The sequence below is a fragment of the Prinia subflava genome, chromosome 5 (assembly GCF_021018805.1).
Source record: "Prinia subflava isolate CZ2003 ecotype Zambia chromosome 5, Cam_Psub_1.2, whole genome shotgun sequence".
NCBI lineage: Eukaryota > Metazoa > Chordata > Aves > Passeriformes > Cisticolidae > Prinia > Prinia subflava.
The window spans coordinates 29756587-29782796 of record NC_086251.1 but is presented as its reverse complement, the minus strand read 5'-3'; the positions used below and the strand labels follow the sequence as shown (position 1 = coordinate 29782796).

At 40.4% G+C, this 26210-nt stretch overlaps 2 protein-coding genes across 2 annotated transcripts in view; both read left to right on the top strand.

Annotated features, from left to right (window-relative positions):
• The first annotated feature begins 108 nt into the window (after positions 1-108).
• Positions 109-19436, top strand: SLC39A9 (solute carrier family 39 member 9). The gene is made up of 7 exons (XM_063398726.1): positions 109-620; positions 4360-4468; positions 7544-7735; positions 10059-10127; positions 11275-11360; positions 13207-13341; positions 15048-19436. The coding sequence occupies exons 1-7, from the start codon at positions 525-527 to the stop codon at positions 15276-15278; spliced, it is 918 nt and encodes a 305-aa protein (XP_063254796.1). The 5' UTR covers positions 109-524; the 3' UTR covers positions 15279-19436.
• A 116-nt stretch (positions 19437-19552) lies between these two features.
• The window catches only part of PLEKHD1 (pleckstrin homology and coiled-coil domain containing D1), a 35342-nt gene continuing 28684 nt past the window's right edge, over positions 19553-26210 (top strand). Inside the window, exon 1 of the mRNA XM_063398725.1 lies at positions 19553-26121. The gene's annotated coding sequence lies outside the window, so the exon portion shown is untranslated. The remainder of the gene's footprint in view (positions 26122-26210) is intronic.

Here is a 26210-nt window from a genome sequence, read left to right as displayed (position 1 = left end):
GGTGAGGGAGCCGCGCGTGGGCCATGGCGGGCCGAGGCCCCGCCCGCCATCTCGGAGGCGGGCAGCGCACGGGGCGGGGCGGCGCGGCCGCGGCCCGTCCCGGAAGGGGAAGCGCTGAGGTGCCACTTGGCCGCCGGGGCAGCGGCCGTGGGTGCTAGGTGGGAGCGCTGGTCCTGCAGGGTGCCCTCGGCCTCGTCTGAGGCTGCCCCGCCGTGAGGTGCTGCCTGCGTGCTCGCTGTCCCCCAGCCCTCGCTCCCGCCTCCCCTGGGAGCAGCGCGGTGCGGGTAAAAGTTCCCCCGCCTCAGGTGAGGGCCGAGCCCGTCTGCCGGTGGCCGAGCCGCTCCCGTCCCTGGCCGCGCACCCCCGGCCGGGGGCCGAGCCGGCCGCTGCCGCCGGGCGAGAGAGACATGGCTGAAAGCCTCTCCTGGGAGCTCGGTGTCTGCACGGGTTAAGGCGTGCGGTGGGGAGAGGTGGAAAAGTTGCTGTTGGATTTCACTTCAAGGGACCGGACAGAAAGCGGCGAAATGGATGACTTCCCCTCCATCTGCCTGCTGTCCCTGGCCATGCTGGTCGCCTGCTATGTGGCAGGAATTATACCCTTGGCAGTTAATTTCTCCGAGGTAAGACAACACCGCCAAACTGCTTGTTGGTTGCTGAAAGGGAAACCAGAAGATCTCCCGGTAGGAGTTGGTGCCGTCCCCTTGCAATACGGCAACCCTGTTAAGGATGAAATTTTATCTTTGAAAGTTATGAGTGCAATATTAATTTTCATTCAAAACTGTTGTGTAAAATTGTGCTTGTTTCACAGTGGCCATTTTAACTTGTCAGATTTGAGTCGAGTCTCTGCTACAGGTGAAGTCTCAGGACGTAGTGTAAGGGCGTGAGAAAACATGGCTATTCTTAGAAGCTTGTGTAAGAAATTGCTGAAGTCAGTGATTATGTCTTATGTGTCTGTGGGCTACTCAAATTAAGGCGTTTAAAAACAATTCCAAGAGTATTCTTGGAAAAACTTTGATTCACAATTTTCATCACAGCTTACACTGTTGAAAATTGAACCTTAGCTTTTTGATTACTGTAGAACTTCAAGTTACTGCCCCGTGTAACTCAAGGCATTCTTTTGGAAAAAATATCTTGGATAAATAAGGTACCGTTAAAGGAGAGGGAGACTTTCATAGATTGGGCAAATTCCCAAACAGTACAGGAGTTCCTGATTAAATATATTTGTGTGTTTCTAAGAAATACTTGTTGAGATGATGACGGCTGTCACAGTCTCTGTAGGTTTCCTAATATCCTCTGATACCCAAGGGGTTTCTCTCTGTCTGAATGATGGTTATGGTATAGAGGTATGGCTTACTAAGAGTTGAGTTGTTCTAAGGTAGTAAGAACACTGAGGGGTTCCCATTTCTCTTTGAAGTAGTGCTCTTTTGGAAAGCGAGATGCTGGAGGGAGAAATATGCCTTTGTCTTCCATCAAGTCAGGGCTGCGTGCGCCTGTCCTTTGGTCCCATCATCCCCTCCCACTAGGAGGCTTGGGGAGCAGCAGACCCTGAGCAGCATGGAAGGAAAGGCTTTTGTTTTAGGAAAAGTACAAAGTACACACGAACATCAGCAGAGTTCTGTTTTGCCAGTGCTTCATCTGATGCTTCGGCAGACCTTCCCTTATGCGTCTTCAGTGTTGTTGCTTCCACTGTCTTGCTCTTCAAAACTCATTTCTGCCCTTAATCCATGGAGGGTTTTCTTGCAAATTTGCTGAGAGCGCTGCCTTGTGTGCTAATATTGTCTCTTTTTAAATTTAATTTTACATTTTGTGATGTGTGTGCTTGATAGTCACCTGTTAACTCTTAGTTCATATTCAGAGTTGTTTGAAGTTAAGATTCTTGTTCTGTCCTTGTCTTCTTTGTGTAATTGAATCAGTGGTTTCCTAAACCTTTCAAGGCTTCCAGCAGCTGCAGGAATACAGAGCTGTTGTGGATCCAAAGCTGCCTAAGCAGTAATCATGTACCTAAGTAGCCTTTTGTGTGTGTGGTATTTTACCATCAGTATGCAATGTGCAGTCAATTTACATGGTATCTCAAGCTCTCAGAAATTCTTGACTCAGTTTTACACTTGATTTAAATCTTAGATATTTTTAAGGGTTTGCATGCAGTGCTAGTTTAAAAGAGCAAAATATCTCTGCACGTGATGTACAAATCCTAGCTAATCCTGGAAGTGTCTAATTAGAAGTTATAATTGTTTTGTGTAAAATTACTGCTTAGAAGTCTGCAACAAAGATAATTTCAAACTGAAATGACTGTTTGGATGGTCCATTCTATAGTTTGCAAAAAGCTTTGCAGATAGCCCACGTGAGTAAAAATGCCTCTTCCCACTGGCCATTTGTAATGACTGAGTTGAAAACAAAAGTGAATGCTGTGCATAATATACCCCAGATGCTAGAGAACAATAAAATCATTCATTAGTGTTAATACATTCCTTCAGGTTATTTTTTTGACATGGAATTTATTATTTGTGTTCTGATCTCATGCTGTGTTCTATTGTTTCAATTAGATTTGGATATTCTTGAAAGTGTAAAACTCTAGGAAAGCCAGGTATGACTAAACTTGATGGTAAAAGGTGCCAACTGAACAGAACTTTGCCTTAGTTCTGTGTGCAGAAGTACCTTTCACTTTAATCCCTAATTTTCATGACTCTGTTGGTCTAATTTAGGGCTGGAAATAGCACTCTGCCAGTTCTGAGGCTATGTCTTAAACTGTAGTCTAAATGCAAAAAAAAATTGAAGTTGTAGCAGTTTGAATGTTTTGGTGGTGGAACAGAGGCGGGAACGGGGGCCACTTTCTCCTGAAAGTAGGTCCAGGTAAGAGTTTCAGTGCCATACAGACTTAAAAACATGTTGAGCAGTGGAACAGTTTGCTTATTTGAGGACTTTAAGATTTTTCCCAAGGAGTTTTAGCACTGCTTACTGTGTTGCTCTTGTTTTTTCATATGCAAATATATTTAACAGAAATTGTTTGATTTCTTCGATAAAGCTGTATTCTTTTTGCCTATCTATATAGGCCGTTCTTAATATATTTCTGTATTCATCATACCTAACTATTTTGTATTGAGAAGGAGATGGTGACTTACCTTGAAATGATAACTTGTTGGTGTGTATTCTTTTCATGGATCTTTCAAATTCACAGGTGCCCAAGTGAAGGCAAGCTATCCTATATATTTGCAGTTGTAATATATCAATATTACATCTGACACTTTCCTCTGTCTTAATGCAAAAAATACTGTAGTGTTGCAGATAAAAATGATGGGTTTTTTCCTTGTATGGTACTGTATTTTTGCAGATTTACTTTATGAACATCAGATGTTGAAAATTTATCTTCCTGTGTAGATTGCCACTGTATGACAATTTACCAAGTATGATTATTGTATATGCAAATATACAGTGCATATTTCTGGGAACTTTACACTTGTTTTCTGTGTAAACTTTGAAACTTTACACTTTCTTACTGAGTTTTCCTCAGTAGTGCTGCAGTTGCTCCCTTTGGAGCAACCTTTGGTCACCTTTGGCTCACTTTCAGGAAGCTGCTTGAGCATCTCCCTAGTGCTTCCTGCTCCTTCTGTGCAAGTGTGACCCGTTTTGGTGACACTGAGCGATTTGTGCCGTCACAGCACACGAAGGAGAATGGATGCCATAATAATGATATGCAACAAGTGTTTTCCTGTTCTCCAAATGCTGACCCCTGTCTCTAGGTCCTCAGTAGTTAACAGGAGTGTTTTGGCAGCGCTCAGACTTCTCATTGAATGTGGTAGATGATGATGGTTCTGCCACTAAATGCATGCTGCACAGTTATTTGGAGGATCTGAGCTGCCATGGTTGCTAGGTGTTATGTGATAGGGGTTCTTGCAGAAATTATGAGTAATGGCCTCTGCAAACTGTCCTATTTTAGACCCTAATAAATGTTTATGTAATTGGATTTTAGTACGTGGCTTTGACTTTGGCCTGTCAGTGTAGTCACAAGGAAATGAATTGGTGAATTTATTGATTAAACAGAATGTAATTAGTTTGGGAGGAAGATATCTCTAAGCTTTTTGCCCAAAACTACAACATAACTAGGAAGATAACTCTAATAGTAGCAAGTACTGAAAAACTGTGTGTTTTTTATTTTTGTTATAGAAATTCTTCCAAAAAATGAATGAAACTTATTATTCTTTACTATAAAATATTAGGTTTATGTATTGTTGTTAAGGTTTAATTGCAAATTCTCAATATTTATGTAACAAGTAACCCCCTTCCCCAACCTCTGTTAATAAGGAAGAGTAACAAAATCGTTTTCATTCTTAAAGATGATACTTGTTTTGTACTTATTTGCAGGAGAGATTGAAGTTGGTGACTGTTCTGGGTGCTGGGCTGCTGTGTGGAACTGCCTTGGCTGTCATTGTGCCAGAAGGAGTACATGCACTTTATGAAGACATTTTGGAGGGTAAGAACCAAACCCAGATGGCCTCGTTCAAGATAACTTAGATCATGGTGTGTTATGATATACTGAGGCTTCTTTTTAAGGTTTTTAACATGAGATTGATGGAAGAGCTTCACAGCAGCATGACAGAAACCAGGCACAGAAATGTAAAAGTACCATAGGCATGGTATTGCACATTGAGGGATATAATCAGACTGCAGATTGATGACTCTTGCTGAGTTATCCAATCATTTGTGGGTCTGGATACTGTACTGTTCATGGAATAACAGCCTTTTATGACAGGTCATGTGTAGTGTTTCTTATTCTGGGAAGAGCTTAGCTTCCACTGGCACTTTAAAGGAGGTGTAAGGGTGCCTTTGGCAGAGGATGAAATTATGGACTATTTGCTGCTTCTTTTTGTAGTTTAGACTACTTCTCATTAAAGCAATTGCAGGAATTGTTTTCCAAATCTGTGTCCCTGCCCTAATAAGAATTTCCTCCAAGGCTGAGAAGCATCTTGGAATCAATATACTTAACTGAAAATTATGGTTATATAGGGCTAATGGCTAATTTACAGAGTAGCAGGCATTTCTTCTTGGGTGGGGGTATACACTACACATCTAAATCTCGTGTTCAAGCATCCAGCTCTAGTCTGCTGTCACTCTTTTAACCACATCATCATCTCTAGTGAAGAGCTCAAAGTGAGCAAAGATTGTGTCTTGCAGGGATGTTTGTGTGGAGCCTGCCTTATAGCCAGATGCCTTAACAGAGCTCAACTGGAGCTTATGATGTTGTTTTAAATAGCCAGGGCTCATCACCTCTGTTTGCAGTGCTCTTTAAATTTTGCTTTTGCTTGGAGACTTGTGCTATTAGATGACCATTGCATGTATGAGATCTTTCCAGCATGCTCAGGATGAAAACTTTGAAGGTAATTGGCAATGGCTTACTGATTGCAGGGGGAAACATTATAAAGTTGAGGCTGTAGAGAACCTTGCTTGCATCTGGTGTACTGTTGTTGCTTATTTGGGGCTGAGAGGTAGCTGTAGTCCTTTGCTTTCCTGTAGTATTGAGTTTTGTGTTTCTAAACTTTTAAATTTCATTTTAGTAATATGCTTTAATGTATACTGTTTTAACTTCCACTAAACTTATGTTGCTCTGCTTAGATTTAGAATAAATAGAAGATAATACATAAAATCATCCTTTATCAAGAAGGGAAAGAAGCTCTGATTATGCTTTTATACTGTACTGTAATTTGTGCACCATGATGTCAGATGTCTCTAATGAGCTACAGTTGTGGGTTTGCTCTCCATTCAATTTTAGTTCTGAGTAGACTGATTTTCTTTTGTAATGATACAGCTAGCAATGAATACAATTGCTGTGAACATGTGTGGGTTTTAATACTTTTTCAGAAAATGGGGCATACTGTTCATGTATGACTCGACAGCTTGCTGTGTAGAGCTGTATGGGCTATAACTTTATTTAGTATATGGCAAAAAAGACACTTCACAGTACTGCAGTGTTAATAGCAGAAGTATTTATTTAGGAAAAAAGAATTTGTGAATGGCTTCAAACTTGATGTCTAACTCACAGTATTGTGTCTAACAACAGTCTGTCTGAAATTTTTTTATATTGCAAAGGGGCAGAATTAATGGGTATTACAGATTTATTTCTGATTTTTTTTTAGAAAAGTGGGATATTCAAAGTTAAACTTAAGACTATAAGAACAGCTTTCTCTTTTTTTTTTTCCAAGTTCACCTATTTACATAATTAAACCTAGAAAGGTGCACCTAAGGGAAACCTTGAGATATATTCATATGAGTGGAAAAACAAAAAGAGAAATCTTTGTTTTTCCTCTTTCAGGTGTAGCTTAAGTCTGACTGGTTGCTTGCTAGCAAGCATTTTTGTGTTTTCTATTGATAGGGAAGTAATTTACTATTAGTTCTGTATGTACCCACAGGCTATGGAATAAATAACTTCTAATTTTCAACCTTGTAGGCTGAGAGAAAATAGCATGTCATGACTTGGATTATTCTTTGATCATAAACCTGTGTATCTGTGTAATGAAACCTTGGTTTGGGTACTACCAGTAAATAAAATTCCTTACTGGCTTCAGTCCCTTGTTTTAACTGCTGAAACTGTAAAACCGCTGTCAGAAAAGATTGCCCTGTGTTACGCAGCTTATGGCTTGAAATGGTCTGAAGCAAAGTCAGCTTCATAATATAGATGGCAAAATATGTTATGTGGTCCAAAGTAATTGTATTGATCCATCTTGTTCAGCAAAGATATGTTTGAAATCTTTGCTACCAAGGTTATTCTGATGTGCTTTGACTGTAGTAATGGCATTGTGACGTTTTGCAGTGGGGTGAACATACACTTGTCTCATCCCAGAGGATGTATGAATATTCCAGCAAGATGATGATGATAAACCGAGTTCTTGGTGTAAGTTTTTAAGGCTTCTGAAGAGTAGTTGCCATTCAAAAGACTTTCTTAAAATCAAAAAAAGCGTGGACAAGCTTTAATGGCTTGTGTAGGGAAAGGAAACCACACATCATTCATCCCCAAGGCTTGGACTTTGGTTTTCTGGGATATTTATGACATTTGTAGGTCAGTATGCTTCTCTTAACTATTGTAGTCCATATCAATGGAGTATATCAATACTAGCTTGTTTATATCTCAGCATCAGCTAATCTTCGTAAACATGGTATTAAATCTTTTAGTGGATGGAACCTGCTTTATCTCCTCATCCTGTATTTTCTCATTTAAATGAAAATAATGAAGTAACTGCTACAGCATCTCTGAATATTGACAAAACTAGGAACTTCAATTAAAAAAGGAATTATACAGCGGTTTTTTTGAATGCATTTGTATTTAAACTGCAACCTGGATTGTAACATATTAGTACTTTACTTGCTTTTCCATGCTGAAGATGTATGAGGAGAAACCAACCAGGCTTTGCAAAGAACAATGTCTAAGAAAGATCTTAAACAAGGACTTGTATTGTCCAGGAAAGCGTGAGGAAGGCTTTTGGCAGAGGAGGAAAGCAGTGACTGTGTCATGTTTGGCCTCCTGTCTCCTGATCAGTTTGCTTGCCTGTGACAGGAAAGCATCACCCAGCGAGCGAGATGCAGCACGCCATGGAGTCTGAGAAGGTGGCGAAAATCCCAGCTGTACACGAGCATGGCCACGACCATTCCAGGCTGCATGCCTACATTGGTGTGTCCCTTGTCCTCGGCTTTGTCTTCATGCTCCTGGTGGATCAGATAGGCAGCTCTCATGTGCACTCTACAGATGGTAAGGAAAGATTCACTTCAATTAGACTTGCTAATTAGTCTTAATTAACAAGTTGCAATTTTTTTTTTTTAATGCAACCAGGATGTAATTTGTCCAGTCATGTCCAGAGTTTCAATAGGTACTTTAAAAACGTAAACTAAGGTCTGTGTGAAATGTTGATGCTGGAAATCTGTCTCAAAATTCACCATAATTTGAAAGCTTGCCTCAGTAACATGTATGAGCATGTAGACTGGGGGTGAAGGACACTTGAGTTATTGTCTGTTTTATGGTGCCACCTGTAGGGGATTTCTTTGGCTTTCCAAAAAGCTTCAGGTTGGTCTTATATTCGTTTGCTTTTTATACTTAAATGTCATATATGTAGGTAAAATTTGCAAAGAACAGCAAATTATCTTCAGTAAGATGGCAGAAATTATTAGATGTAAGCTCTGGTACTTTAACTGCATAGCTGGACCTCCCACACTAATCTAGAGCCTCTCATACTTCAAAATACTTTTTGTTTTGTGTAAAAATTTGTCAGCTTCTTGCAGGACTCTAAAAATGCCCTACAGTTGCCTTTGTTTCTTGTGTGTGACTTCATGCTCAGAGTGTGGCTTGAAATGCACCACAGGTGTTCTGTCATTTGAAAAAGTATTCTATTGCCTTTGGATGCTCATTTTCTCCCACACAACATCTTCTGATGCTGGAATTTGGCCCTGAAAAAGTAAGGAATTGATCTCAAAGGAAAAGTAAAACACACACAAAGGTTGGGGGATAGATTTGGCTGGATTCTTGTTAGTTCACAGTGCAGCTTCTTTGTACGGGATTACTGTGATGGGAAGATGAAAGGCAGGTGCAGGGGCTGTGTCACCTGTGTGCTCCTGAAGAAGTGTAGCCACAGCCGTGGGTAGCTGATTTTCAGAGTTGATCTAAAGAAACACTGGCAGTGAAGATGAAAGGGAGATGTAGGTAAGCAACTTCCAAAAGGATCTTTGGTTGGTATAGATTATGACCCTTTTCTATGTCTCTGATCATAGCAACTACCAGGAGAAGACTGTGATCTATGTTAGAGATACACACAATAAAATAGAATGTTAAGTAAAGTTTTATCTAGCCTCTACCTGTTACAGGAGATGTAGCAGTGTTTTTGTAATGTTTTTAAAGCGACTGAAGAAAAACACTTCTCTTGAACCAATGTGTTGTAGTTTATTATCTACCAGGTGACTAGATGTTACTTTGTCTAAACTAGAAAAATTCAGTAGGACAGAATGATGGTACGAAGCCAAATGTGATTCTTTGTGTGTAGTAATGGTCCATCCAAAACAATTGTAAAGGAAATGGTTTTTGTATCTCCTCCTGTTTGACATGAGTGTACCATTGCTGTCATGCAAGTGCAGCTTGTGCAATTAATTACTCACATGGTTTCCCCTTCATTCAGAAGATCAAGCTGATTCATTGGGAAACTACAGGTGTGCCTGGGGATGAAGGGGGCAGGCAGGAGGAAAGAAAAGGACTGGAATTTCTGTTTTGGCATCACTGCAGAGTTAGTGAAGCAGTGTAGGTGTGCTTACAGTTGTTTTACAGGCCACTGGGATAATTCAGTCACGGCTGTTCAAACTGGAATTAAACAGTTGAATAATAAGATGTTTCTTCACTTGTGTAGGGCTTACCCACCCTGCACTGATTCTTTGTAACAGTTTCACCACTGATTGTGTAGTGATGGATATTGATGTTGCCCTGTTGCGCTTGTGTAATGAGCTATCCTGCAAATGTCAGGTAGTTCTGGTCAAAACACTGGATTTCAAACAACCCAGAAGGCTGCATTTCTCCTTTGTGGTGTATAACATCAAAGGGAAATCTTTGCAACTGGTGCTCTAACAAGTAGACTTTATTGTTTACTAGGAACTGCCAAGGAATCACTGCAACAAAAACTGACCCAGACTGTCACCTGAACTACGAGCATTGAGCTGTGTGGGGAAAAATCATCCTGACTCTCAAAGCAGCTCTGGATTCTTGGGATCCAGAAGTACCTTTTCTTTTTCTTGGTGGCACAGACCTTTAACATTTCATTTTAGGAGGTTAAGAAAAACATCTGCTTCTGCCTATAAGAGAAATCCTGCAAATTGCAAAGAATTGTGTCATCTGTTGGCAGAAGTTCAGGTGATTTGAGGGTGTTAAGTGTCAAACTATTTTACAGTAAATCTAATGCAGAAAAACGGAAGCTGGTAGTTTTGAATACACCTGCCTAAGCAGCTGCGGGAGATATGTACAGTGATACTTATCATTTGTCCCAGCATAATTTATTCATTTGATCTCTTTATCATAATTGTTCTCATGACTGTTTCAGATCCAGAAGCTGCAAGAGCAGGCAACTCCAAAATCACCACAACACTGGGACTAGTAGTCCATGCTGCAGGTAATGTGGGACCTATTATTGCTGCTTGACAAATATATGCATTACAGTGTGGGTTATCTTTAGATGTGATGGAGACATTTGAGTTTTACTTTTGGAGGTGGTTTTTTATAAAAGAAATTTAAAAAAAAAGGCAAGGACAACTAAGGATCTTTCCCAGAATTAACTGGGAGCTCAGATGGTTCATGGAGTTTTATTTGGGTACAGAATTTTATCTTTTACTCTTTACTCTTTTATTTTTCCCATCTGAAAGGTTATGTGATGCTCACTCTCCACTTCTTGAATTTCTTTGCTAACTCCTTATCTGCTAAATTTCAATACATGCTAACACATTTGATAAGTTGTATGAAACACCTTTGGATTTGCTTACTGGTTGATAGGTTTGTTTTTTTAAAATACTAATTTAAAAGAGTAGTACCTTGTAGGGAAAAAAAAAGGACATTATAAGCTGGAGCACAAAGACTTGACTGAAACACATTTAGGCTGACTTGCAAGGACTTGCTGTTAGATGTGTGTTACAGTCAAGCCATGGTCACACTGTGATTCTTCACTATATGTGTGAAGTATAAATATGGTGCTTTTTCATGTCCTACTGAAGGTTATTGTCTAGGTAAGTCAGAAGATGTAGATCAAAAAGACACTTCTTCACTAAACAAAGTGTCTGTCTATTAAGGAGTAGTATAGTATCCATTTTTATTTCATTTAGAAAGTATATTGTAAGTGATAAAAATATTTACAATAGTATTTATATTTGAAAAATCCTTTAAAGGGTAATAATTTAAATTCTTGCAATGCATAGTATCTAAAACAGATTTTTAAATTTAGAGATAACATCTCTTACAGAGGACTACAACAACTCAACTTGTTACTTGTTCTAATTTGAAGGAATGTGTCAGTATGGAGTAGATTCCCATCGTGGTTTTTATGGTCTTGGGAAATATGAGACAGCTCTTGCTGGGGGGTTTCTGATGTTCTGAAATGTTATGGCTTTACAGACAAAGGCAAGTGAATCCTCTGTTGGGTTGCTATTGTTAGTGGCAATTTGCAGTAATAGAGCTTCTTAAATCAACATGTTTTCTTCTATCAGCCATTGAGGGGGTGGGGAAGCTCCTGTAGAAGAATAATCCTTGAATCTGCACTCCTTTTTCAGCTGATGGTGTTGCATTGGGTGCAGCAGCTTCTACTTCTCAGACTAGTGTCCAGTTGATAGTGTTTGTTGCGATTATGTTGCACAAGGTGAGTTATCATCCAAAAAAATCTTACTTGTTCTTCAAAGGACTGTTAACACTCACAGGAGTTGCTAAAGATCCACAGTTTCATTATACTGTAATACAGAAGTGTTTAATGCCATTGAAATGAAGAGGTTAGTACAGTGTCAGGGACCAAACAGCACAGATATGAGGTATGACAGAAGAGCACATGATTGATGCTAACTGTGAGTGGGGTGCGAGAGAATTCTGACTGCCTACCTTGGTTGCAGAGGTTGGGACAAGTCTCCCAAAAGCAGAGAGAGAAGAGTAGCTTTTGAAGAAATATGTCAGCTTCACACTGACTTCTTCTCAAGCTAGTGCAGTAGTGTTTATTTAACAAACAAAAACCCCCTAGATTATTACTGCTGTAAGAGGCATATTCAGAGGTTCTAAAGGGTGAGGCACAGCAGTATATGCTAGTGCATTCAAGGAGGAAAAGCAGTTTTATGCTGATTACACCAGTCTTGATTCTGTGATGATCATCAGAAAAAGGGGAGGAAATTTGTAATGAAAGGTTTTAGTGTTCAAAGGGTTAGTCTTTTGAAACCACTGAATATCGGAGTATTAAATTACAGCTTCTGGTTACCTCTGTTGTATGAGCTTCAACATCACTCATATACCATTTTTGTAGGAAAACAAATGTTTTGCTGGTGGTAACAAGCAAACAGTGGCTCTTGAAGATGGGGAGATTTTTGCTGAATACTTGAGTGTGAACCTATTGGCTGTGTAGGCTCTAAACATACGTGTGCAGATGAAATTTGCCTTGTGGTAGCATATGCATGGATTACAGTGCTTAGTCATAAATTTATCAGAAATCATACATAATTGCATGTTCAAAATGTTAGGAAGTGCATATCTATTAAGTCTTTTCTTTGATGTTCATACAAGTAATTGTGGTTTACATTCTTTGAGGGTGGCAATATCACAGTCTCATCTTGGAGCTTAACTTAGGGCTATTGCCAGGTGAAACTTGCTTTTGTTATTCTTAATGTTCTTAACTGACTTCTGGAATGGTACAATTTTAGAGGAGGAAAATTTCTCCCGTGAGTATTTAATATTGAAAGAGAAACTCTTCTCTGGTGTCTTTTTTCTATTCTATTGATCCTGACTGATTCTTTTGTCTTTCCCATATTTTTTCACTCACTATTTCCTTCTATGTTAAAAAAAAAAATCTATGTATAAAAATGCTTAAGGTATTTTAGTTTTATGTCTTACCTCAGAAATGTCAGGGTGAGTTGTTATTGTCTTTACAAGCAAAAATACAATAAATTCTGTGAGTAGTGCCTTTTGGATAAGAGACTGGATGCCAGCAGAGGGAGAAGGAAGAAGTATTTGTTTGCTTCCTGGTGAGAACAGGAATGAACTAATCAAAAGAGCTCTTAAGTCTTTGTTAACATGGAGGCTGACTTACCTGTCTCTGGGCAATTGTTTCCCTCCCCAAGTTAATTGTAGAATTTTTCTACTGCAGACAAAGAAACTGTCTAAGGATGTGTGGTAGTAACAGAAGGAAAAAAGAAATTACCTAAGTGCATGGAGTCTTGGGGATTATAGGAATGATTGTAGTCAGAATGAATGTTTTAGTATTTATAATGACTACACAAGTACATGTTTTCTGATAGCTAGAGCGTGAGTTTCCATTAGGTTTGGTTATTGAAGTGGGGCAGTCTGCAGAATGCTCTTGATTTGAGTTAGCTGCAGCGTGCTGGTAGTGCCTGCCCTGAATGTCTTCCAATTCAGTCCATTTCAGTGTAGTAAATCATATTTCAACCTTTTCTCGTTTTTCAGGGGGTTTTAGAAGGTATTGTATTAGCAGTGAATATTGTTTTTTGCAGGCACCAGCTGCCTTTGGCCTGGTTTCCTTCCTGATGCACGCTGGGCTAGAACGGAATCGAATCAGAAAACATTTGCTGGTCTTTGCGTTAGCAGCACCTGTCATGTCAATGGTGACATACTTAGGGCTAAGCAAGGTAGGTCCATGGTTTTGTTCTGCCCAAAATCTAGCTTAGTGGTGAAGTTTGGAGAAAGGACTGTGACATGAGTTTCACATTACATAATTCCAAACTGCTTGAAAAATTCAGCAGAATTAAGATATAAGAAAAGTTGATGAAAAGGGAGCAATATGAATGCACAAAACAAATACTAATCCATGCATTTCCATGAGAATCGGTGACATAACTCCTTATAGAGTTTGGTATCCTTTTTATTTAAAGCCCCATTTCTGTCTTTTATCCTTTCTGCTGCTCCCCACTGAGAACAATTTATTCATTTAGCAAGTTTTATGTGATGCCTATTTAAATAAGTAATTTTCAGCACTGTTGCATGCATTCTTCTTTTAATATGCAGGTAGGAAATGATTTCCTCTATCTTCCCCCTCCATCTCAGAAGTGGTCCTCTATATTCAAAGTCTGTGTCAGAATTTGAGTCCTCAGCTAGAACAGTCTTTTTGCCTTACTCCCTAAAGCATCTTTGTGTCTTGGGTCTGTACAACAAATGGCTTGTGAAATGGGACACTGCACATGAGTTTATCATCTCTGTCTACATTAAATGTTTCAGCTTCTCACAGTGTATCCTGGGATGCTCCTGTATTTCTCAGTTGCAGTGTGTCCTGCTGGTGACATGCTGTGGTGGCATGTTGTAAAGGATATAACGTGATCTCACAAAACTCCAGGCATGAGAGGAAAGATTAAATAAATCATCTGGGCTAATCCTTTACTTGCTGGATAGGATTTATATTTGACATCACAGTACAAAAAGCAGAAAAAAGGGTTGAGTCTGTAAATAGAAAAGATAATTCTCTTGGAGGACTCTCTTGAAGTGTCCTCATCAAGGGTTGGGTTTACATCTTTCCCTTCAGAAAGAGCAGAGAATTGATAAAGCATCAGGGCTCTCACTGTGGTTTTGTAGTTCCAGATGATGTGTCTTTCTCTTTGGAAAAATGGCCTGAGAGTAAACACAAGAACTAAGATTACACCTGAGTTAGAGAGCATTGAAGAAGCATTTGAATCTGATATGAGTGGGTTTGCATTTCATTGCATTTACTGATCTATAGGATATCTTAATCCTGTTATGAAGGTGAAGAGGTGCTCAGTTTTGATGCAGAAGATGCATTTCTTCATGAAGTTTGCATGGAAATGCTGGAAAAGTTTTGGGTGTTTACTTCCATATACAGATGAAATATTTAATGAGTGATGTTTTGGGACTTGGTTCTGAAAATTAGTGGAGCAGATATTTAAAGGCTGATATCTTATGTGAACCCCTTGTTTAGCAAAAGGGAAGAAAAAAGTCAATCTTGAGCATCCTTAAAATTTATGGCTTTGCAATATGAATTTTTTATCTAAATGTGTCTGGTATCTTGGCTGTGAGCTGATCAAACAAGATGCTTCAGCAGACTGTGACTTTTCTCCTTTTCTGAGGGTTGTTCTGTAAGGGTTTTTTCTTTTGTAAGTCCACAGTGAAGTAATTAGCAAGAGAGGTGTCTTTTTGCTCCCCCACAACTTCAGGGTGCCAGTTACTACATGTAACGTGCAAGACACAAAAAATCACACTAAACCATTGTCATTGTGAGACAAGTCTTGATAGAAATCCTGCTGTGCCTGGATACTGGGAGATTTTTTTTTTCTTACTGATTAAAGAACTTCTGCTTATTCTCACTTTTTTGCTCTTTGTGTTTCAGAGCAGCAAAGAAGCCCTTTCAGAAGTCAATGCCACTGGAGTTGCTATGCTGTTTTCTGCTGGGACTTTCCTTTATGTTGCCACAGTTCATGTTCTCCCAGAAGTAGGAGGAATTGCTCATAGCCACAAACCTGAATCAACTGGAGGAAAAGGACTCAGTCGTCTGGAGGTGGCAGCCCTAGTATTAGGATGCCTTATTCCTCTAGTTTTGTCCATTGGACACCATCACTAAACGCTCAGATTTCACTGTTCTCCTTGATAAGACATGAGCAGTAGATTGCTGCTGCTCCCTTTATCATTCTTTTACCCATCATTCATCCCATCCACTTTATGGAGTTCAGAGGGAATCTTGATTGCAAAATGAGGAATACTGGGAAAGTTTTTAGTGTAGCAAAATGTACTTTGGCAGCCGGACGCAAATTCTGTGTAACTTTCTTTTCTGAAGACATTTGCTATTTTAATGGTTACTTCTGGCCCTATTCTCAGGGAAGATGGAACTTGAAGTTTAAGAAAGGTGAGCAGGGAAGAACACAGCGACTCATCACAAAACTGCAATCACCAAAGTATCCTGCAGCTCAGCTTTCACAGCTGAGAGCAAAACCCAAGGATGGCAGCGTTGTGAGAGGTTGAAATCACACTAATGAAGAAGGGGGCTCTCCCCCATCGGTTCTACGTTGTCCTGGCAATGCTACTGGCCCTTGTGATGCTTGTCACTAATTGTATTGCAGAAATGGGCTACACTGGGAGTTCTGCATAACACTGCTGTTGTCACAGAAGTGTCACTTGATAGGAAAGAAGTTATGTAGACAATTGTAGGATTAGAGAAAGAAATCAGCTGGTTAAGACAGTGCAAATGAGTTTTGCAGTGTATTCCTTGTTTAAGACAAAGGATAGAAGCAAGGAGAATAGTGTTTTGATTGTTTATTCAATTGTTTAATAAATTCTAAAAAGGCACTGTTTCTTGGGAGATAGTCTTCTGCCAAGTCGGTCAAGTGTTAAGCACCAAAAATGTCAGCAGGAGTTACATATTGGCTTCTGTGATACACTGCTGCTTCTGTTGAGAAAGTTACCCATAGTGCCCTTTGAAATAGAGCTGTTCTGGGCTCTGAGGAGTAGAAATCTGATGGAGACAGCTGTTGAGGGACCAGAGAACTTTACTAGCTCACTTTCAAAAACCTGAACTGCTGAAATCAGTGGGGGGCTGTGTGGGGTTTTCACTAAATAAAGGTATTACGGCTAACAAAACAAGATGTTTAGTTAAATATTTCTGCTGGAGATAGAATACAAAGTGATTCTGAAGCAGTTCTGAACAGAAAAAACTCAAACCCACAAACAAAAAACCAAACTGGTGGGTTCCCAGTGGACCTGTTAAAACATTTTGCATTTCCTTTGGGAATTGTTCATTTGCCTCTTACTGATTAGCATTAGTTTTGATGAATCTACTGGAGGACTTTCTGCTGATTGCTGATGTCTCTCACTGCAGAGGAGGGGTAAAAGATCCCTCCATTTTCAAGGCACAGCTTTGTCTTACCAGGCACCATTTCCCATATGGAAAACATACTCTAAAGTGCATTGAAAAGTCAGGAGTGCTTGACGTGCACAGAATCAGCATAAAATTCTTTCTTTAGGGGAAAACTTTTTAATGCTGTACCCTTTTTAAGCTATACTTTGCCTGCACTTTTTGAAGATAACATTGCCAAATAGGTTTTTTCTTTTTTAAAATGAATTTTGAGGAAATATCTTCTTTACTGAAGTGCTTCTTGTTTCCATATGAATGAGTGCAACTGTTTGTAATGCCATTTATTACTTAAACTGCAGAGCCCATTGTGCCTCATAACTTCTTTACATTTTTGTTATTGTCCTGTTTGTCTGTTAGTTCAGAGAGTAATGGGTATGGCCTAGCTCTTGGACTAGTGATGGCTTTGTTGGTTCTGTAACAATACTGATATATCCCAGGATTGAACCTAGTATTGATTCCCAGGAGTGCTTGTTCATTCATGTGTTTTACTGTGGAAGACCAATGCAAAATTATTAGAAGTCATATATTCCCAAAAGACAGTATTTTCAAGTAGAATTAGTGCTTCAGACCTAAACAAGCTTTTTTTTTTCAATTGGACCTTCAGAAAGTGTTCTGAAAAGCCACTGCAAAATTAGTGATGTGGATGGGATCCTCTTCTGTGTGTTTTTCAATGGGGTTTTTTGCCTGTTTGTTTTGGATTTGGAATTTTTACAACATACATAATGCAACTGGTAAGTTACTGGTTTAAAAAGTTCAGTAGGACAGGTTCCTAACACATGCAAATGATACACAAGGATGTTTACTCCAGAGTTCTGTTCTTCCTGATTTCCCCCTAATTACCTTCTTCCTTGATTATCTGTTTTACCGTGTTTAATCTTTCCACGTAACCATTTCCAAAAGCAGGAGGGTTTGCAAGAGCAGGGGATAGCTTAGTGCAGCACTAGGTGCTTGCATTTTGTCAAGCAGTACGTTTTTATTCTATAACCTCTGTCCTGTCATGGGCACCCCACCCTGGGAGCTGACACCGTGACTGCATTCCCCTTCAGCCCCACTTTGTGTATGACAATAGCAATGGATGACACAGGTAAGGTCCCGTTCCATGCCTTCGGTTCCTGCCTGAGGCATGTGGATAGTAACTTTTTATATGGGTTGGTGTGTATTGGTGAGGATATGGCAGCCAGGCTTTTCACTGCTGACATAACCTCTGGCATATTAATCACAGGTGCCACTGCTGAGAGCTCTTGTCATCCTTCCATTTTGCTGTCCTTCACACCATGTTTCCAGTTTCTGGGGCCGCCATCAGAAATAGTAATACTCAGTTTAATGATTCATGAAGTATAGAGGCCAAGTTATAGCAGCAGGTGAGGGAATTTGAATGAAAACATTGGCAACTTAAAATTGGCACAAAAAATTCTAAAAACATACTTTTTATTTTGGCATTTGGTTAAGTGACAGAAGACTTCAGTGGTTTTTATTTCTGTTCATTTAGAAATAGCAACAGCATTTTGTTTTGGCTACCTCTTATCTCTGTTGAATTATTATTTTCAATTCTGTAACTGAAACTGCAGTGACTAAAGAAGCTTTTGGTTTTGTTGATATGGAGAATGTAAAATTTTATATTTACAAAACTTTCCAAATTTTTAGTACCAAATGGAGGATTATTTTCTTGAAGCAGAGTATTTTAATGATTTAAATTAAATGGTCCATTTTATTATAGCCCTTTCTTTCTATCTCCCCATCTGTCACAGTAAATCCAAGCATTGCGTGTAGTCAGGGCCATCTGGTATCATTTTCTACTCCTCAGGAGACCTTGGTGCAAACAAATTCCTCTTACTCTCCCTGTAATAGCCTCTCTGCCTGGTTTTCTTCTGTGAGGTAGGTGGCAGTAAGTCTAGCAGGTAAATGCTTAAACCAAGTGCCAGCCATGTCCCACTTCTGCAGGTCCCTCTAGGAAATCCATAATCTTCTCATCACCTGTTTCTTTTCAGTTAATGATTTCCTAATTGGCAGTAGGAATTGGACTAAAGCTGTTTCTGTTGATCCTCATGTCTTCAGGTACTTTCCCTACTGTTCTAATACTTGTATTGTTCCTTATATAAAGAAGGGAAATACTTCTTTTTCAGCATTCAATGACAGAGGCAGAAGCTGCACTGACATTAACTTAAGTAAGGATGGCAGAGCTGTCACACCAAGACAAGATTTTTTGATTGTTTTGGCTTGTCAGATGGCTGGGTGTTAAACACAGAAACCCACTCTTGACTCCAAGGAACTGTTTCCAGGTGGATTATATAAAAGGCTAATCCTACCCGAGAGGCCCAGGAAAACCTCTGTGTTTATTCAGGAGCTAGTTCGGAGCCTTCAAGGGGCTTTTGACAGTAGCAGGTGTGGCCATGTGGTATCAGCTGATCGCAGAAAAGAGAGATGATGGGGAATAAATGCTCCTGCTGCTCCCTTCCCATTCTGTGCTGGCACTTGGGAAAAAGAGAAGGAAAGTGTACTTGTATTCTTTTGAGGGTGGAAGGAGGAGGAGTGATTGCAGTATGGTGGGAAAGTTTGTGATGAATATCAGATTCTTTATCACAAATTTCGGATCCCTGTTCACATCAAACTTCTTTTAATTTTTTTTTCTTTACTGTTCTTATATCTCTTAGCAGCCTTGGCTTTCCAGGGAAAAACATTGTGTGGTCATTGCTGTTTACCTGACTCCATGTATGGAACTGTAATTTTAATGTCTTTTTTCCAAACCATTTGTACACATAATCATTCCATGAATGGCTGCCTTATAATTTTTCCACGTTAATTGTGAATGGTTAAAATAATATTGCCGTTTTCAATTTGTTTTATTATATTAAATTTTTACTAGGTGCAGTGCTTTGGAGTTGGCTTGTTATTTACTGCATGGGGTTTTGTGACAGGTCTGATGGAAAGAAATTACAGTCTTAAATGGGATGCAAGCATTGCAGGCAGTGTTTTATTTTTGTGGGAGCGTGTTCTCTGCATTTCTTGTTGATGTCTGAGCACCTCTTGCAACCTGGAATGTGAACTGCATGTTGGGAAGCAGTGTTAGCAGGTGGATTTGGATAGGGCTCTGAATGTGTTCAGAGGTATTAATGCAGAGATGATGTGATAGCTCTGCTTGAGTGGGGCATTTGGCAACTCGTGTCTCTCACAGAGTGTTTAGGAGTTGGCATTGCCCTGAAGCTCTCTCATCGTGCACCCCCAGGGAAATCTCTGGAGTTTACAAGGCTGAGACTTCTTTGGAGGGCAACAGGGAGATGGGATTAAGGTTGCTCCAGGCCACTGTTAACTGGCTTGAGGACCCTTTGGACCTAAAAGAAATCATCTTTTTTTCCATCCCATGCTGTCAATCTTGTCAGTCCCAAACCAAAGAAAAACAAGTACTAAGTCTGGGTCCATCTCTTTTGCACCCTTCTCTCAAGTATTTGTATACATTTATGAGATTCCTCGTAGAGCTGCTGAGTTGACATAGTGTGTAGATGTTCTCCATACTTCCAGCTGCCCTGTAAGCAGGACTGGGGTTTAGATCTGCATTTCAGAAAAGAGAAAGGGAAATGGTGCTGTTATAGGATGAGTGATGTATGCATTTGCAAACTTCATGCATCCATTTAAGAGAGAGTACTTGATGGAAAGTATTTATAAGCAATTCATTTTAAAAATGGATTTATGTTTTTCTTCAGCAGTTGCTGTCTATAGACTTATCCAAGATCCTGTCACATGGTGTTTTAGCTCTTTCACTCCAGCAATAACCAATCCTCTCAGCTGGTTACTTGCTTTTGATTTTTCTGGTAGCTCATAGGACTTGTGTCATTAAGAAAGTGTAATCTCTTTATACTGGCTTAAGCACAAGAGAATATGATTAATGTGAAGTCTGTAGGAGAACTGAAGCAAATAACAGAGGTGCTGTTAAAGCTGATACAAGCAAATGTAAAGCAGTAAGAAGGGAAAGCCAGTATTTTTCCCAGACAGACTCTTGTTTTTTACAAGTAAAACTCAGTTCTAATGGTAAAGCATTATGCAGTATATTAGCATTCTTTTAGTAAATTTAGTAAATATGTCACCTCAGTAACTGGAGATGTAATCATTGTAGTCTATTGTAAATCCTTTAGGAGATGTGAGGAAGTGCTTTGGGTGCATTTATTTTACAAGAGTTACTACTACAAACTTAAATATTTAGGAGCTGTGGTGTTGCAGGCTTGCTGGTGATTGCAGTAGAATGTTCCTTCATTTGTTGAAATAAAAATGTACATCAGCATTTTTATGAGCGACTCATTAGGGAAGAGCACAGCAGCAAGATGATGAACTGTCATCTATTGTTCCAGCTGACAAATTAAACCATTCTTCTACTGATATGTGCAAGCCTTATCCAAATATCCCTGCAGGCAGAATTGCACAACGTTCCACCCTCCTTATCACAGCACTTCTCCCTCTTGTCTGTAATGTCGAGAGATTAACAAGCTGTCATTGTGGATGGGGGTTAAAGAAAAAGGCCTCATTCAGAAAAACTTGTAGACCTAACAAAAATTAAGCTGTATCATGCTGACTGACACCGAAGCTACATAGTATTCGGAAAATCTAAAAGCAGATTGAAATTAATAGGGGGAAAATGCTTATTTTGTATCTGTATGCCCAGCCAGTATTGAAGTATGAAGTGGTAATTAACTTATGATATATGATTATAGTTATGTTGGAGTCTGTGGAGGTCAATGGGCTTCTGCTGTCTGAAGGAACACTTGCAGTGAGGTACTCCTGGTTATACAGGGTTGAAGAGGCCTGCTAAAAACTGTGCTTACAGGCCTTACTAGTACTCTGGGTGAATCTTACTGTTGCACCTCTTACTCCAGCATTTCTTGCTCTCAAAGGGATGCTATGAGTAGAATGAATCTAGTTCTAGGACTGCAATGGATTTCCCATGTTTGGTTGTCTGTTTTTGACAGAGAAACTGAGAGGTGACTGATCTTGAACAAAACGTTGTACCCCTGACATCTCTGTGCAGACACTTCTCATGAAGGTGACTGGGTACAAGTGGATGACTAGGCAGTGGGTCTTGGAGCTTTTCCATGTTTATCCCTACAATCTAAAATTCAGCATTATGAAAGAAGCCTCATCTACAGAAGCTGTGTTAGCATGTCTTGCAGGAAGATAAAAGGAGATGGCCCTCTTAGCCAGCTGTATGTTGTAGAGAGCAACGTCTTTGATGCCCTTCCTTGCCAGACATTTTATCTTTCACCTGGCTGCTGACTCTCCTCAACATTGCAGGGTTTGTACTACAGCTGTCATGGTCTGCTGCTATGATAGATGGCAGCAGTAGATCTTTGTGTCTCTGTACTTAGATAACCACTTGAGAATGTGGATAGGAAGGAGGCAGGTGCCTGCCCTGTATATGTGTGCTGCTGGAGTTCTGACCTTGCTGTGACTGGCTGGATGAGCAGGACCAGGAACGAGAAACTTGAAGTGGAGGCTGCTGCAACCAGAGCTGAGGGGTATTGCACAGCGTATAGGTGAGGGTGTGAAGAACGTTGATGGTGTGGTCCCTGCAGTTTCCACTCCTAATAAAGTCCTAATTGTAATGGCCGTACTTTTTAAGGTCTTGCCTTCAGTGATCACAGCAATGGTAGGTGTAAAGGAAGCACTGAATGTGTATGCCAGAGCAATTGTATGCATGTGTGGGGCATTTTACAAACTTCAGATTACATAGAAATGGGGGTTGGCCAGTTCTGTTTTCCTGCATATGTATTTATTGTTTAAAAGTTAGGTCTGTGAATTCTTTCCTTCTTTTCACCAGAGGGAACAAAGTGGGTAGAAATTGGTAGATTGCAATCATTATTGGAACCTTTGCAGTTGAGGAATGCCTTGTGGATGGAAATCCAGCAGCTAAACTGTTTTTAGGAACTTGGAGAATTCAGATATACTTACTGGTGTTGAAACAGTTAAAGACCTCCTGAATGGGCAGCCCTGGATCTCATTTGCTTCTTGCTGGACTGTTTTGTCACATCTGAAATGTGCTGGTGGTTCTCTGGTTGTTTGCCTGTCTTAGTATGTAGAGGTATTACATGTCCCCCGTCCATTATTCTCCCGAGGAAATGCTAGCAAATCCTTCTCTTCTGCAGGACTTTTTTGGCTGCCCATGGTACCCAAACTGCTGCCCTGGTATTCTTGTGATGTTCTGAATTTAGTACCAGTGTCTCACATGAGGAACAGTGGCTGAGGGAAATCAAGTTACATGCTTCAATGCATAGAATATTCTGTTGGAAGAGACCCACAATGATTATCAAAGTCTGACTTCTGGCCCTGCACAGGACAACCTCAGTCAGATAAGGAGCCCATTTAACCACTGAAGCTCCAAGCATTTTCTGTTTGTCAGCTATGTGATCATTTTGTGGTATTTAGGTTTGTTGGGGGAAAGACTGGTGCAGGAAGCCTGTGGGCCATCTTCTGGAAGAAGCTTTCAAAGGTAGCTGACCACTGATGTATTCTGAAAAATGGCTTTTTAGCAGAAATCTTTGTTCAACAGAGTAAATGAGTTTTCTTCCAGAAGAGATATCTTAGTAGGATTAAAAAAAAAAAAAAATCTTCTTTTCATGATGAGAGAAATAGTAATTGACTATGGTGTCAGTTCCTGAGAAAGCTGTCTCCCAAAAGCCAAGCTATGGGGCTGTCTGCTTGCTATCAGATCCCTTTGCTTCAGTAAATTGTTATCTTATTTTCTGTCTTCCTCTAAGGCTTCTTAAGTGGCACTATATCCGCAGGAAATAGTTGGATTAGTATGACTCCTGGGCCATGCAGCATGGATCTGAGTGCGTTTGAAGGGCTGGGACTGGTGAAGGGCTTTGGCTGGAACATGTCACTGAGACCACGAAATTCTTACTAAGGGATGATGCCAAATGGGATTATACATCTGTAAGGGTGATGTCTCATGGAGTTGTAAATCTACAGAGGCACTTGACTTTAATGCCATTTGCTGAGTAACTTCTCTTTGAGTTCTGCAGAACAGCTCTGACTTTCCACCTGACACTGAAAATTTAATCATTGTGCAAAAGAAGCATGCTGTTGGTGTCTCTCACTAGAGGTGAATTGATGGTAGTTATTTTTCTACTTAAGATAGCCTCTGCACACACATGTGCACCTAAGAAGCTGGAGCATCACTTTGAGGAGTACATGTGCCATTTTGTCTTTGCAAGAATGATGTATTATAAATGAAACTGGAGCTGGACTTTGCTTCTCCACATTGTTTGGGTACCTGCTAATAACTCCCATAATTGCTGATGTTTCTCAGGGTTAAAAATGGCTGTGGAACCTATCAGAAGCTGTAAAAGGAAAGGGAATCTACCTTACTGGAAGGTAAGATCTGAATCTCTCCAATTCCGCAGTGGCTCTGTCTCAACTTACTGGCCCCAACCCAAGAGCCAGTTTGTTCTTTTCTGCATAACACAGTATTGTCAGGCTGCCCAGAACATGAAGGTATAACTTTTCACTTAAAAAAAATAAAATAAAATATACAAGCCTCCTCAGCAGCTGAAGTTAGCCGGTATGTGTCTCTTTAAACTGAAAGGGAGCATCTTTGAGCTGGAGGGTGGCCTGTGATGAAGGCACATGGGGTAATTCTTGGGCATTTCCTGTGCAGGGCTAAGAGTTGGACTTGATGCTCCTTGTAGGTCCCTTCTGACTCAGGATATTCTGTTAAGAAGTGTTACTTCTGTGTAGCTTGCACTGCTATCTGCTTCAAATGTTTATTTTTAGCAAAATTTTATTGGCTTGATTTGTAGGAAAAATAAAGACAACATATTAGCAAAATAATTGCCATACCAGTGCAGCCTGTTGCTCCAAAGAAAGATTTTCTGATTAAAGCACTGTCTCTCAAGGATGTACAGCAGTGTTTTCCCTTCATTAGATTAGTATACACATAAAGGCAATGTTAAAAGAGCCACTATTGCTACAAATTACTATGTCTAGACACCAGCAGTTATGAAATTCACCTTGCTGCTGTCTACTGCCCTAGCATAGCTGGCCTGTCACTTGACAAAAGCAAATTGCTCTTTTCCCTCCCCATGCCTGTTGACTTTAAAGAACTTGCTCTAACTGCTTAGTGACTTGATTGTCTTAGAGGCCTCCAGAAGAAAAAAAAAAAAAAAACCCTCACCTTTTGATGTTCAAAGTTAGAAACCTCTTTACTCTTAGTCTGTATAAGGTAAAAATAAAAAAGAATGAAAAATAAGGGTGAAAATCTGTCTCCTCATGGCAGGTCACTGCTGTCAGATCTTTGCATTTTTGGTGCAGTACAATGGCAGGGGCACTGGATCATCTTTGCATGGGAGCTCTGTGGGTTTTCACTGCACATTGGTAGAGTGAGGCCATACTGCCCAGAATAATTTTTACCCTTTGTGCAACATAATTTGAGGGAAAATGTTCCCTCTCCTGGTTATGAGCAGTATTTCCTTCTTGGTGCTGTGTACGGAATAGCATCTATAGCATTAATGCTTCTCTTCTGCAATGCAGTGTTATGTTCAAGAGTTGGAGCTCAGGTGAGATGGAGGCAGTATCTGCTGCTCTCTTCTCCACCCTCTGCCTTAATGCCACTCTGAGATGGGACATGTCCTGTCTGGGACCAAAAGGTTGGTCAAAGCCAGGGTGAGAGAAAGTAACAAACCATGGAGTTTGCTGACTCTCATCTATTGATCAGCTGTGACTTTTATCAGGGACCTGCATCTCTAATTTCTCTAATACTGAATGCAGCCTGTGAACCTGAGGCGGGCTGTCTGCATTTTCTCTCTTTAAGATGCTCTGCAAGTGCCTCTGACTGTATAAAGCTAAGTGAGCCCGTGTCCTGTGGTGTGACCTAGCCTATAGCACAGATTTCTGGAACTGGGGATGGGAAAGGATCATGTGTCTGCACTGTGTCTCTTCTGAACACCTGCATTGGGAAGGGCTGACACCCAACAATTATAGCATCAAAATCTATGCACATAGGATGGTACAGGTTAAGTCAGGAGCAGACACCTCAGAATCCAAGCCATACATGCCATACAGCGTGTACATGTCTGTATTGGTTATAGGATATCCCAAAACCTCAGATGCTTTAGCAGCTGGGGTTCTTTCCTAAATTCTAATCCTGGAGGGGAGGCCGGGTGCAGTAAAGAACAATGTGATGCTAAACTGCTTTCCTGTGGGCATTACAAAAGACAGGTTCTTTTGCAGAACTGTGTTTGTATCTGTGCAGGGAGAAAGGGTCTCAAGAGAGAAACAAGGGCTTAGGGAACCAGATTTAAAAACTTGCAGTGGGAGTACTAAACAGGAGATGAACATGGACCTGAGCTGTGTGACATATTCCTGTGTGTCTGTGTTGGAGCCAAAAAATAGCTGGTACCTAGGAGGCACGGAAGAGGCTGTTCTTGCCACCTCTCCAAGATGCAGCAAAGCATGCAGGCAGGCAGAATTTTATGCTCTAACTTGGATCAGCAATGGCCCTTTAAGGCAGAGCAAGGCGTGCAGTATGGACACTGCCCAGTCCAAACCCAGCAGCCACGTGAACTCTCCCCAGGTGAGCAGTGCCAGGCTGGCACAGCAAGGCCCCCTCACCCTCCCTGATGACAGAGGGACTCTGATTGAACTTGCTGGCTCCCACCCACT

Coding starts and splice junctions, on each gene's coding strand:
- SLC39A9 (XM_063398726.1), top strand. CDS start 525: ATGGATGACTTCCCCTCCATCTGCCTGCTGTCCCTGGCCATGCTGGTC. Junction 621..4,359: donor TGGCAGTTAATTTCTCCGAG/GTAAGACAACAC, acceptor ACTTATTTGCAG/GAGAGATTGAAGTTGGTGAC. Junction 10,128..11,274: donor ACTAGTAGTCCATGCTGCAG/GTAATGTGGGAC, acceptor CTCCTTTTTCAG/CTGATGGTGTTGCATTGGGT.